The sequence below is a fragment of the Falco punctatus genome, assembly GCF_963210335.1.
Source record: "Falco punctatus genome assembly, contig: scaffold_23, whole genome shotgun sequence".
NCBI lineage: Eukaryota > Metazoa > Chordata > Aves > Falconiformes > Falconidae > Falco > Falco punctatus.
This window is the reverse complement of record NW_027660078.1, coordinates 1938477-1951098: the sequence shown is the minus strand read 5'-3', so window position 1 is coordinate 1951098 and position 12622 is coordinate 1938477. Positions and strand designations below refer to the sequence as shown.

Genomic DNA, 12622 nt, shown 5'->3' with positions numbered 1-12622 from the left:
TGTTCCTTGTACTCCCATCAGCAAGGGTGATGAGCAAAGTCTCCCTTTTGCTTTATTCCAGGTGAAGATATTCATGCAAGCCTTCATGGAGCAGCTGAAGATGTCAACATCAGGCTAGACAGGAACTCTGTGACAGTTGGGAAGACCTACATCACGCTGTCAAACCACAAATCCATCGTCATCCACAATCGGAGTAAAGTCATAGCCCACTCCAGTGGAAGGCTTTTGTTAGTCAAGAAGAGGAGGATCAGGAGAAGCTGAGGTTCGCTGGGAAGATTCCTTTCAGTAACACACACTGCCCAGGGGTAAAACTAATGTACAGCCTCAGAGGGATGTTGGTGCTTTTTTGAATGGCATAGGACAAGTAAACCATCCACGACATCAGGGTGTCCCCCCTGGGCTTCAGGGTAATGGAGCTCGGTGCTTCCCATTCTGGTTCCATCCATGTTCCAGCTGATGTTTTGGGGAGGAAAGGTTGATTGCAATGGCTGCATTTCCTCGGAGAGCAAATTCCCGTCTGTGGGAGCCCTAAATCAGTGAGGCCTGGTCCCTGGGCTGGCAGGGGGTCTGTGAGGCTGAGGAAAGTGTCGGCACTCCTTACCTGGGACGGCGTTGAGCAGTAGCACCTAACAGCTGCAGGCAGCGTACCTGCTGTGATATTCACTGCAGTTTCTTCCCCTCCAGCTCTGGTAGGACAGCAACCTCCTTCAGCCTGCTTTTGCAGTAGTGCGCAGGGCAGGGTGCTTTGCTGGCCCTGAACGTTGAGGCCATCCGGCTGTAGGATGCTGAATTGCCTCGCGCTGTCCCGGCTTCCAGCACAACGAGGTATCCCTGCCCCTTCTCCGGGGCTGGGGAGAGTTTGGAGGTGGAGGGTTCTGCGGGGAAGTCAGGGACAGGACTTGGAAGTGCCTTTGGGCGTCAGCACCTGTGTCTTCACGGTGCTGAGAGGTGGGGCAGGCTCTCCAAAGGGTGTCTCTGAAGCTTTGAAATTCCGTTTGGGGCAGCAAGAAAACGCTTCTGGCCCAGGGGGAGGCACTGGAAACGACACTTTAAAGCTGGGGTGATTTAGGGAGTCCTTGTGTGACTTTTCAGAGTTGGACGGCTGTAGGTGTATAGGAGTTAGACTGAACGCAGAGCTGATCAGGAAACTGCCTTCAACTGGAGCACTTTTTAAGGGCTTCTGAGCAAATAAAGTTCAATGTAATTAGGTCAGAAATGCCTTGAAGGCCAAACCTATTTTCCCACTGTTCTCTGTTTTTAATTGCACAGTGCATGACTTCTCTGCAAGATCAGTGTGTTAATAGAAAAAGTCTGTAGTTACAGAAAAAGTTTGTAGTCCCTGCATGCACAGGCTATCTGCCCTGGCTGAAACCTGACAGGATAACAAACGGTGATTGCTTCAGGCAGCTTCCCTATGCAGATGTCCTCGGAACCCCTTTGGAAGAGTAACCCGGAGAGGGTGCTTCAGGGAAACCACAGGCACTTCCAAAGCACGGAACTAATGAGCAGGACATGCACGGGAGAGTCTGTGTTTAGTAGCCACCTTATAGCTTGAAGTGAGCGATTCTTATTTGTTTTCCAAATCCATTTTCCTCCTGCCTAACCCAACTGGAAGAGTGAGTTCCACCGCATTTTGTTGTGATGTACTGAATGTATTCTTTTTTAAAAGCAGGTGCCACCTTCTTGGCTTTGCTTCACGCTTTGTGCTGTCCCCTTTTTCTACGTACAAGAAACCCCGCTGAAGACAGAGCGTTGATGGTTCTATTCAGCTGCAGGGGAACTGCCATGGCGGCTGTAAGAGAGGGGCAGGGCCGGGCGCAGGCCGGGGGGTTTATCCGTTCTGAGCCCCTCGACCCCTGTTGTGCATATCTGACAGCCCTGCCTCGCTCACAGCCGCTGTCCCAGAGGGAACAAAGCCCAGGAGAGAAAGTTCTCTGTCGGCTCAGGGGAAGCACCATGCAGGGGTGCAGCACCCTCGTGTTGCAGCCAAAGTGATAAACGGGCCTTGCTTAGCGCAGCTCTCCGTGCAAAAACCTCCGTGGCTGCAAGGATCTCAAGCCTCGACTCTGAGCGCTCGATGGAGCTCCCTCCCAGCCAGCCGAGATTCCCGACCGTCCTGACGTGGCGCTTTCCCTCCCAGCAGCGCCCATGCCCATTGAGTGCCTTTCGCTTGCAGCCGGCTGTAATGTCGGCATCAACCCTGCACTCCAGTTTTTGGCCTCTCTGAGTGTTGCTCACTAGGATAGCCCCGAGAGTGACACCCCCTCACCCCCACCCCCCCACCCCCAACCCCCCTGCCGGCTGCCCCCATTGTGTCCATAGGGATAGCGGTTTGCCTGCGGGCATGGTGGGATGGTGTTTCTTCCAGGAACCACATGGATGGCAGGGTGAGCCCTGGGGGGGCTTGCGCCGCCCGGGCTCACAGCTGGGGAGGCGGATTCCCCGCTCGCAGGGACTAGGGGCGAGGGGAAGTGTTTTAGGGACGGACCGTGGGGGCCGGAGGGAGGGGTTTGAGGGACGGACGCCGAGGAAGGCCTCCTGCCTGCAGCGATGGCTCAGGCCCAGGGCAGGGCTCTTCTCTGGATGCCACGGGGTCGGTTGCAAAGGAGCAGGCTGCCCCATGCAGGGAGCAGGTGCGTGCCGGGGCTGCCAGGGGCCCTGCCTGCCTGTTCCCAGCCCAGCCCCAGCTGGGGCCAGCCCTGCGCTGCAGCCCTGGGGCCGAGGCGCACGGAGCCGGGCATTGCTGAGGGTGCTGCACCCTGACGGGCCCCGCCGCCGGCTGCCGGCTGCCCTGGGCTGCCCCTCGCTCTCCCCAGCTCTGCCTGCTGCCAGTGCCGGGGGCACCGCCACGGGGCTTGCCCCCTGCCCACAGCTGCCCTGACCCACATCTGCAGCTGTACGTGGTGCCCACATCGCACAGCTGGGGCGGGGGTGGCAGGTCTCTCTGGTGGCAGCCTGGGACTGGGGGCAAAGCCAAGCCCATCCCTCGCTTGTGATCTTTGTCCCCAGGGAGAGCCAGTGCAGACGTGTGCTGCGCTGGGGAGTGTCCCGCGGGGAGGTGACGGCCGACTGCAGAGCAGCACTGAGACCCGCGCGACAGCAACGGCAGCCGGTGGCTGCAGAGCAGCCCAGGGGAGCTGGTTCCCTCGACGGGCCCCAAAGCAGCCTTCCTCAGCCCCTGCTTTTGGTGACGTGTGGAGCAGCGCAGGGATGTCTCTCAGGATTACAAGGTTATGGTATGCCACTGGTTAAGCGAGTAAAGTGTTAAAGCGTGTTATTGTTATGGACAGAATGTGGGTTTGCTGACCTGGGTTCCTGGGGGAATGGTAGTGTGATCTTGTGTTCTGTGTGTTGGGTTTTTTTTTGTGGCGAGTGCCTTTTCTCAGCTTTTTGGCCTTTGCAGGGTTTGGATGGGGGCCATTGGTTTGTGTGTGAAGTTTCTTCTGGTTGTTTTTCTGCTGTGCTGGTGGATGGTGGTGTTTTTTCTGTCTTGAAACCATCCTTACTGGTCTAATATATCTCCTGCAGGTCAGGCAGTGTCACTTCTGGTGTGGTCTGACTCATTTCTGGTGAGTTGGTAGGTAGGTATGGAGGACTTGTGGTCCCTCCATGGAGAATGACTGCTAGAGGACTAAGAGGCAGATCTGTGGAGGGGTGAGAGGACTGCTGGCCCATAAGTAGTGACTGTCAGAGGACTAAGTGTACTTGAATTTACGTGGGCTTCCAAATTCATGGTTGTTTCTCCTGCCTTGCGGAAGAGCCATGGGAAGTCACCAGCCACATGGAAGGACAAGGGGTTTCCCAAGGCTACGTGGCTTTTTGGGGTTTGCTTTTGAGTAAGAAAGTCTTGTCTCTACATGAGCGCAACTGTGAACGGTCAATTTTGCTGACTTTAGAGAGCAGGGAGCTGCACTTTTCTGATGTGCCTCACATGGCTGTAAGGACAGAGTGAGAACCAGCAAGAGGATTCCTTCCTGTCACCTTCTCCAGGGGAACAGTGCTGCACTTTCACAAGGTGAGCTCTGGTTCTGCATGAGTGCACAAGTTTTTGGTCAATTTTCTCACCACAGGAAGCAGGGAGCCGAACTTTTGCTCTGTGCCTCATCACATGGCTTCCAGGTCAGGGTGAGAAACAGCCAGAGAATTCCTCCCTGTCACCTTCTCCAGGGGAGCACTGCTGCACTTTGTCAAGGTGAGTTTTTTTGGGCTGTACATGATTGCCAATGAAAAGAGGTCAATTTTCTCACCACACAAAGCAGGGAGAAGAACTTTTGCTCAGTGCCTGACAGGGCTACCAGGGCAGGGTGAGAAGCAGCAAGAGAATTCCTTCCTGGAACCTTCTCCAGGGGAGCCGTGCTGCCCTTTCCCAAAATGTATTTTTTTGGCTCTGCATGAGTGCAAAAGCTTTTGGTCAATTTTTCACCACAGAAAGCAGGGAGCAGAACTTTTATGATGTGCGTCATATGTCTGCCAGGGCAGGTTGAGAAGCAGCAAGAGGATTCCTTTCTGGCACCTTCTCCAGGGGAATTTCCCAGTTCCCGAGAGACTGCTGGTGCCGGCTGCAAGGGTGCTCCCAGACAAAGGGTGGTCCTGTGTGATGCTGGGGTTGGAATTGGTGATGTCTCCTTTCCTTAGTCTCGTTAAGGCTTTGCAGTGACAATTTGGTGCTTCGCTCCTATTGCTCCTTTATCATATCGCTCACAATAGCTACTGCTGTTTCCTTTCATCATATTGCATGCTATTGTCCTTTATTATAATACAAGAAACTACCTTGGATATGTTTCAATGATTGATGTATTTGATCGATTTGATGTGGAGTTCATCTTTGCTGGGTATCCAGTCAGTCAGCAAGACATAATTTGGTGTAGTGGGCAGCATATGAAGCAAAAGTGTCTTTATTTAGGAAAAAAAAAATGTTCCTCGACTTGCTATTGTCAGGTGGGAACCATTGCCTTATGGTGTTTGGGCCAGAGTGGTCTGGTGGTGCTGGGCAGTTGGGCCATGCCAGGGACAGAGGGACGGGGGCAGGGGAGGGGGCGGGGGAAGGGGTTTAGGGACGGACGGGTGGGAATTGATGAAGGATTTTAGGGATGGACCGGGGTGTGGGGGTGTTTGTGGGTATGGGGGGGGTGGTGGGGGTGTGTGTGTGCCCCACCCCGCAGCTCCCCTCGACTGCTTCCTCCTCACCAGCACCTGCTCAGCACCCCAGAGGGGCTTCCCGGAGAGTTCCCGGAGAGCCGGGGAAGGGGCTGTCCTGCACCGCCCCTCCAGACGGGCGCCGCGCAGGCAGACCCCCGAGCCCCGCCGAGGCCGCTGGCCGCCCCCCTCCCGCCGCGTCTCCTCACCTGCGCCCCGCGCCTCGCGCAGCCAGCGACCCCGACCGCCGCTGCCACGCGCGCACAGCTGGCGGGAAGAGGGGCCCCTCGGCCTCGTGCCCAGCACAGGCTTCGCTGCAGGCCTACGAGAGGTAAAGCCGGTCCCGGGGCACCATCCTGGTGAAGAAGAGAGAAGTGCGTGACCTGCCAACACAGGGGTGGCCCTGCCCCCATGCGCCCTTTGGTCGGTTGCTATGGGAACGAGTCGGGCTGTTCCCCTGGCAACCGGCTGACAAAGGGCACACAGGGGAGGGACCACCCGTATGTTGGGAGGTCACACACATCTCTTCTTGACCACGATGGCAGCAGGCCCCTCGGCCTCGTGCCCAGCACAGGCTTAGCTGCGGGCCTACTAGAGGTAAAGCCAGCTTGGGGTGTCCCCCTTTCCAAGAGGCTTCTTAGGTTGCACATCCTCTGCCTTCCTAACGAGGAGCTCTGGTTTTGATGCCCACTGTGCTGTCAGGAAAAATCCCCCCTGAGTTTCTGTGTGGTTCAGCAAGAGAACAGGGCAGCAGACTGGCCCTGTAGGCGCTTCTCAAGAGGCCGGCTGGAAAAGTGCTCAGGAAACACGTCATTTGCCTTCCTGGAGTGACTTGTGTGCATCTTGAGTGGTGCTGGTAACAGTGTTGCCTCCTCTGTCTCTTCCAGTGGCATACCCGGATTGTGTGTGTGCGTGGGAAGTCGACGATGAGCTCGGTGGCAGTTTTGAGCCAGGAGAGCTTTGCCAAACACCGCAGTGGCTTGACGCAGCAGCAGGTGAAAGGTGAGAAGACACAGCTGAGTTCCTGTGATGTGCCTCTAAATAGAGACTGCGCAGGCAAGGTTCCTTGCTCTTAGCCAAGCTCGCTCCATGCCTCCGGCTCCCCCTAAGTGTCCAGGCACGGCGTTCGCCATTCCTAGGCTGGCGGCCTGCCAGACTCTGGCTTTCCACCAACAGGAGCACATCGGTGGTGCTGCACAGTGCAGGGCCAGGCGGAGGCAAGCCTCAGATCTTCACAGAGCTCTGGCTAGCAACGCTGTCAGCCGTGGGGCAGGGCATGTGCAAGCAGGGGTCATTGGGCTGCAAGAGAGCCTCGTGGGATCAGTGTGCTGGATTGTCACTTCCTCCTCTGCTCAGCCAGGTGCTGGGGAAAGTCGGTATAACCGTATTGGCTGACTCACTGATGGGTCTCGGCACCCATTCTCCAGCTGCGAGCTGGCCCGCTTGGCACAGCCCAGTGCCCAGCTGAGTCGAACATAAGCTACAGGCTTTCCCTGGACTCTGCCCCAACTAGAGTGCTTCTGCTTCTCTCTGCCTTCTTCCTGGGCATGTGTCTGTCTTGTCCCCTTCTGACCTACAGCCTTGCTGTGTCCCTTTGATTTCTTTCTCCTTGGCCTGTTGTCCCCTGATGAAGCTCCTCTCAACAAAGCTGGCGATAATGTGCTGTGTTTGCTGCCACCATTCACTTGCACGGTTGCTTCCTGCATCCGTAGCGGCACCTACTGCAGTCTGTGCTGTGCTGAGCTCAGCTGTGCTCCAGACTCGGCTGCTCTCCACAAGCATAACTGTAGCAGGGTGAATAGTAGTGCACAAGTCCTTTGTTGTCCCTCTTTGATGATGCCTCAATAGAGTTGCACTGCCTATGAATGGGGGCGTTTCTGTGGGGAGAGCATCTCATTGGCCTTGTTTGCTTCACCCCAGTAACAGCTTTAAACTCGGAAGAAGAGAAGGATCCTCCCACCTACGAGGAAGCCTTCCCTGCGCTCCCTGAGAAAGCACCATCCTTGGAAGCTGCCCGGGAACCTGCTGGGCCCTGGAGCAAAATCCGGCCAATAAAGGCTTCTGTCATCACTCAGGTTGGTGGGAGTGGGTGTCTTATCTCCCTGCTTTTCATCCCTCCAAAAAGTAGGTGAAGCGAAGCTTTCCCTGGAGTATGAAATCCCTTAGTGTGCCGGAGTAACTGCCTCTTTGCTGTCCTTTGCCCTGGGGCACAAGGAAGACTGCGGCTGAATGCTAGGACAGCTCTGGAGGGGGAGGGATGTGTTGAAAACTGCCCAGACAAAGCTCTGCATCCCTGTTGCACAGTCAGCTGGAACAGGCCTGAAGGGAGGATTGCAGAGGGAGGCACTGACAATCAAAAGCACACTGACACCTTGCTGTGCCCTGCTTGTGTCTGTCCCGTGGCTGAGCAGGTGTTCCATGTGCCACTGGAGGAGAGGAAATACAAGGACATGGATCAGTTGGGAGAAAGCAAGCAGGCCAAGATCTGCCTTGACATCATGCAGAAGACGGGAGCTCACCTGGAGCTGTCTCTCGCAAAGGACCAGGGCCTTTCGATCGTGGTCTCTGGCAAGCCGGAAGCAGTCACAAAGGCTCGGAAGCAGATTGTCGCTCGACTGCAGACTCAGGTGAGGGCATCTAACTGTTTCTGCCTTCAGCTTTGCTCTTCCCCAAGACTCGCAAATGCTTTGAGACCCTTGGGCCCGTGTGCTTGTAAGCCAAAGAGGTGTGTTTTCACATGACTAATTCAGCTTTGCCATACGTTTTCAAAGCACCCAACTGGCAATTTGGAATGGGAATGAGGCTTAAAATAGGGTTCCAAGGTAATTACAGGCCGTGGTGTTGCATGAAGCGTGGAGTCTGCGATCTCCGGAACATTTGAGTTGCAACCAGTGACTTTGTGCTGAGGTGCTGGTGCTGGAGGGGGTGCAGGAGCCTCACACACAAAGCTAGTAGTGTGTGAGAACGGGACTGTGCTTTTCCTGAAGCCCTTCAGAGGAGAACGTGGAAGGCTGGGAGAAAGAAAAGTAGAGAAAAGGAAGTCCTGCCAAAAGCCAAAAGCTTCGGGTCAGGGTTCTGCCTTGTGTAGCTCAAGGCACACTGGTAAGGAGCCACAACCCTGTTGTTTCGGTTGCTTCAGTCCTCTCGGTTTTGATCTCTTACCTTAAGGTTCTTGAGCTCATAGTCAAGGTGGTAGCTCTTGTTAGGATGTATCGCAGCCAGGTGTTGCAGTGTGTTTTAAAGTACAATGCCAAAGGTAGGTAATGCGATGTTAATACCATGTCTGCTTAGTGCTGTTCAGCCCCTGTGTCATACCCTGCCAGAGGAAAGAGAAAGGAACAAAACCCTACATCCACAATGTGCATCTGAAAAATCAGTTCAGGTCGTGCCGCCACAGATCCATGAGCCACTGTTCTCAAATATACCTCCTACTGCCCTGGCCCCAGGTCGGGAAGGTGTGTCTGTATTCCAGCTTCTCTTAGGCTTGGCTGGCTTCAGGACAGGAACACAGAGCTGAAAAGTCACACCGAGTGATCTTTTCTTCATCTTTCATTTTTCCATTATAGCTTGAATGTTCATTGTCTGATTGCTGTTAGTGGTTACCTAATCACAGGGACCAGGAGCACGATAGCAGTCATCAGCTACCAGACCTGTACAAACTCAGTGAGAAGGGAAGAAGTCAGGAAGCCCTTGTATAGACCAGCCCTTTAATGGTAGATTGAGAAGGACCCCTTTTGCATGTGGGGCCTTCTAGAAGCAGTCCCAGGAGCAGCACGTGCTACACTTGAAGACACCTTAGCACTTAAGTAGCGGTGAGCATCTGCTAGCTGCCTGCCTCCTGCAGTAGGTTTCTGGTGTTGAATTTCTCTTTCCTAGGAGTCATACTGTATGTCTTGTTCTCTGTAGCCTTGGCAGCAGGTGTCAGAGTTCAGATAAACTCCAGCTGTGCGCTGTCATCTCAGTTGTTGTCTGGTGTCTTACACTGGAGGAGAGGCACCTCCTCGTCTGTGTCGGAAGGCCTTTGCTAATTCAGGGTACCGCTCCTGTGCAAACAGAAGGGTTTTGAGGGAAAGGTGGGGTCTATACTCCTGGCACGGAGGCGCTGTAGATCAACTGGTACAGTGTCAGCCCTCAGACAGAGTGTGCTGGGAAGGCGTTGTGTTTGCTCTGAGGAGCAGTACCACTGAGCAGCGTCTACCTTGCTTTCCCTGGCTCTGTTCCTGTGGATCTGCCAGTGCAGGCAAGGCTTTTCACAGATGCTTGGTTCTTCTGCTGCAGGCTTCGGCAACAGTTGCCATCCCCAAGGAGCACCACCGTTTTGTCATTGGAAAGAAGGGTGCGAAGCTGCAGGACCTGAAGCTCAAAACTGCAACCAAAATGCAGGTCCCCCGCCCAGATGACCCCAGCAACCAGATCAAGATCAGCGGCACTAAAGAAGGGATTGAGAAGGCCCGGCACGAGATCCTGCTTATCTCCGCTGAGCAGGTACCTCAGTACTGTGATCTCTCTCATGGCATTGGCTGCTCAGCCATTTTGCTTCCCCGTGGTGTAGTCGGAGTTTGCAGCCACCGTGGCTACAGTCAGTGGCTAACGTTAGCCTGAACGGAGACGTATGCTGTGCCACTCGCTGGCTGTGTGAGCACCGCTGCCAGGTCCTGAAACTTCTTGTGCTGCGTTTTGTCCATCTCTGAAGCCAAAACAAGCATTTGATAGTTGAAGCGACGCGTCTTAGGTGCCAGCTGAGATAAGGCAGGAGATCACAGGGGTGAATATCGTAAACAAGGAGCAGCAGCAGCAACCGTATTTGTAGATTGAAAGAGGTGGAGATCTACAAGCCCGCCAACTGAGAAGGTTGCTTGGGCCAGAGTGTCAGGCAGGACACCCCTGGGAACTTAGCTGTGCCTGGCAGAGACTGTAATATAGAGGGCAGTTCCCACCAAGGTCTGTTGTGGGCTCTTCCAGGATAAGCGTGCCGTGGAGCGGCTGGACGTGGAGAAAGTGTACCACCCTTTCATTGCTGACCCTTACAACAAGCTGGTGAGGGAGCTCATGCAGGACACAGGGACGCGCATCAACATTCCTCCACCCAGTGTCAACAAGACCGAGATAGTCTTCACCGGAGAAAAGGAGCGACTAGCCCAGGCTGTGGCTCGAGTTAAGAAGATCTATGAGGAGAAGGTACGCATGGTCCATAAAGCTTCCCACCTTCCCCTGGCACCTGCTCCTAGGCACTCTTCCCTTCTTGTTCTACTTTTGTGCATCCCTCCGTTGCATCTGGCTCAGCAACCCTTGCAGTACATGACCCCGAATCCTACCGTTTCCTCACTCGGCAGAGTGGGAGCCGGGCTGATACTATCCGGGAGGTGACAGATTTCTCGCTTTTCTGTATCGTGGGACTTAGCAGGCCACCAAGAGCTCCCCTGGCTCTTGTTCACACCGGGGCTACTAAGGAAGGAAAGAAGTGTGAAGTCTACAGCGGTGGCCAGCTGACAGTATCAAAGTTGCTACCTAAGTAGAAGTTGCTGAAGAGCGAATGTCACTCCAGTTTATTTCCCACAGCCAACGCTGCTGTGAATATCCTTGTTGTGGGTTGCTGGGCTGTTTTTCCTCGTGGTTAGGTCTGTATTTGTACCGGTCTGGATTTCAACAATCAGCTTATAGCCTGCACAGTGTTGCATCACAGCACTGCCTGGGAGACGGCTGGGAGTTGAACCCTGCTGTGCAACGGGGGGACGGGGGGGACGACAACGGCATGCCTGTGTGTGTGTGTGGTCTCTTCCATGCCGTGTCCCAGGGAGCTTGACACAGCATGCTAGTTTTGTACTTCCCCTGTGAATATTTGAGCACAAGGCTTTCTGCAGGCAGGGGCCCAAGGGGTGCTAGGGTACTGCCGAGCCACTGTGCTCAGCTTGGCTTTGCTCTTTGCTGGGTGCAGAGTCTGACTGCATCTTGTGCCTCTTCCTGTCGCTCTTGTCCTTCCCCGCCCCCTTGTGATTGACGCCTCAGTGTCTCTGCCCCTACAGAAAAAGAAGACTACTACTATTGCAGTGGAGGTGAAGAAGTCCCAGCACAAGTATGTCATCGGCCCCAAGGGGAATTCCCTGCAGGAGATTTTGGAGAAGACTGGAGTCTCTGTCGAGATCCCACCCATTGACAGTAGCTCGGAGACGCTGATACTGCGAGGCGAGCCTGAAAAACTGGGGCAAGCATTGACTGAAGTCTATGCAAAGGTACTGACAAGATGGGCTAGGCCTCCTTTGAAGGTCCCATGAAGATACATTTGTGAGCACTGACGGCTGTAGCGGGGGTGCTCTCTCTTGGGCCATTAGAGGTGCAGCTTAGAAGTCAATACCGGAGGTGCAGCATGGGAATTGGAACTGAATTGTTGGGAAGGCCTCTTCCAGTTTGTCCATCAAACAGCTTCTCTGTTTTTCTGTCTCTCAGGCCAACAGTTTTACCGTCTCCTCGGTCTCTGCCCCCTCTTGGCTTCATCGTTTCATTATTGGAAAGAAAGGACAGAACCTGGCCAAAATAACTCAGCAGATGCCAAAGGTATGGATGAGCTGGTTAGCTTAGCACCCCCGGCGTAGAAAAAGGTTTAGTCCAGATCACTGGTCACGGGAGAGAGAGGTGTATTCTAGCGTGGGTAAACCCAGGGGGAAATGACACAGATCTTTGCTGTTCAAGGGAACCCTCTCTTTTACTGCTGCAAACACTGCTCATCCTATGTTATTGTCATGGGTTGAGCCCTTCCAAGGAAGCTTTATGTGGTGCTGTTTTGAGAACTGATGTAGCAGGATACCTGGAAATGCTGAGTGCGGCAAGGCTTCTCCCTGGTGAGTTAGACGGTATCTAGATAAAGGCTAGATGAGTAAACTTCTCCAAAGCCCTTGCAGAAACCGGGACAGCACCAGAGCCTTGGGCTCTAGGCACTGCCATATGGCTGACATCGTTAAGTTACTGACTTGGGAAATTGTGGGGATTTTGTTTGGGCTTTTTGGGAAGAGGCGCATCTCTTAGTGGCAGGGATCGATGGTGTAGGCCTGACCAAGAGCATTGGCCTGGCTTGGATCTTGGCAAATTCTTAAGAGATTCATTGTCTTTCACCTCAAGGTTCGCATCAAATTCACTGGAGGAGAGGATAACATCACTTTGGAAGGGCCTACAGAAGATGTGCATGTGGCTCAGGAACAGATTGAAGCCATGGTCAAGGAACTGATGAGCTGGAGTTACTAGTTCCAGTAAGAAACTGGGGGAAGAAGGCGCAACAGAGCAGAGGGGCCCCTGCTTAGGGCCCTGCTTAGGGCCAGAAAAAATTAGAACTTGGTTTTTGGCAATTGTTCATTGAAACACGTACTTTGTGTGCTAACGCAAACTGTCAGCATTCCTAGAGTTGTATGTAACATGCTGCCTGTGTGGCTGAGGGCTGCCCGGCAAGTGTGATGTGTGTGAGAGACACAGTTTAACTGTGAAGTGAGTGGGGGGT

General features: G+C 54.2%; 1 protein-coding gene across 1 annotated transcript; it reads left to right on the top strand.

The window, feature by feature from the left end:
• Positions 1-8369: 8369 nt before the first annotated feature.
• LOC308058049 (vigilin-like) lies at positions 8370-12415 on the top strand. Its single transcript, XM_080412062.1, has 4 exons — positions 8370-9621; positions 10099-10314; positions 11160-11366; positions 11581-12415. Exons 1-4 carry the CDS (start codon positions 9514-9516, stop codon positions 11710-11712), a joined length of 663 nt encoding a protein of 220 aa, XP_080268188.1. The 5' UTR covers positions 8370-9513; the 3' UTR covers positions 11713-12415.
• Positions 12416-12622: the final 207 nt, after the last annotated feature.

Excerpts from the sequence above, each read along its gene's own strand:
- LOC308058049 (XM_080412062.1), top strand. The coding sequence starts at position 9,514 with ATGCAGGTCCCCCGCCCAGATGACCCCAGCAACCAGATCAAGATCAGC. Across the intron at positions 9,622-10,098 it reads TGCTTATCTCCGCTGAGCAG|GATAAGCGTGCCGTGGAGCG; the intron begins GTACCTCAGTAC and ends GGGCTCTTCCAG. Across the intron at positions 11,367-11,580 it reads TGACTGAAGTCTATGCAAAG|GCCAACAGTTTTACCGTCTC; the intron begins GTACTGACAAGA and ends TCTGTCTCTCAG.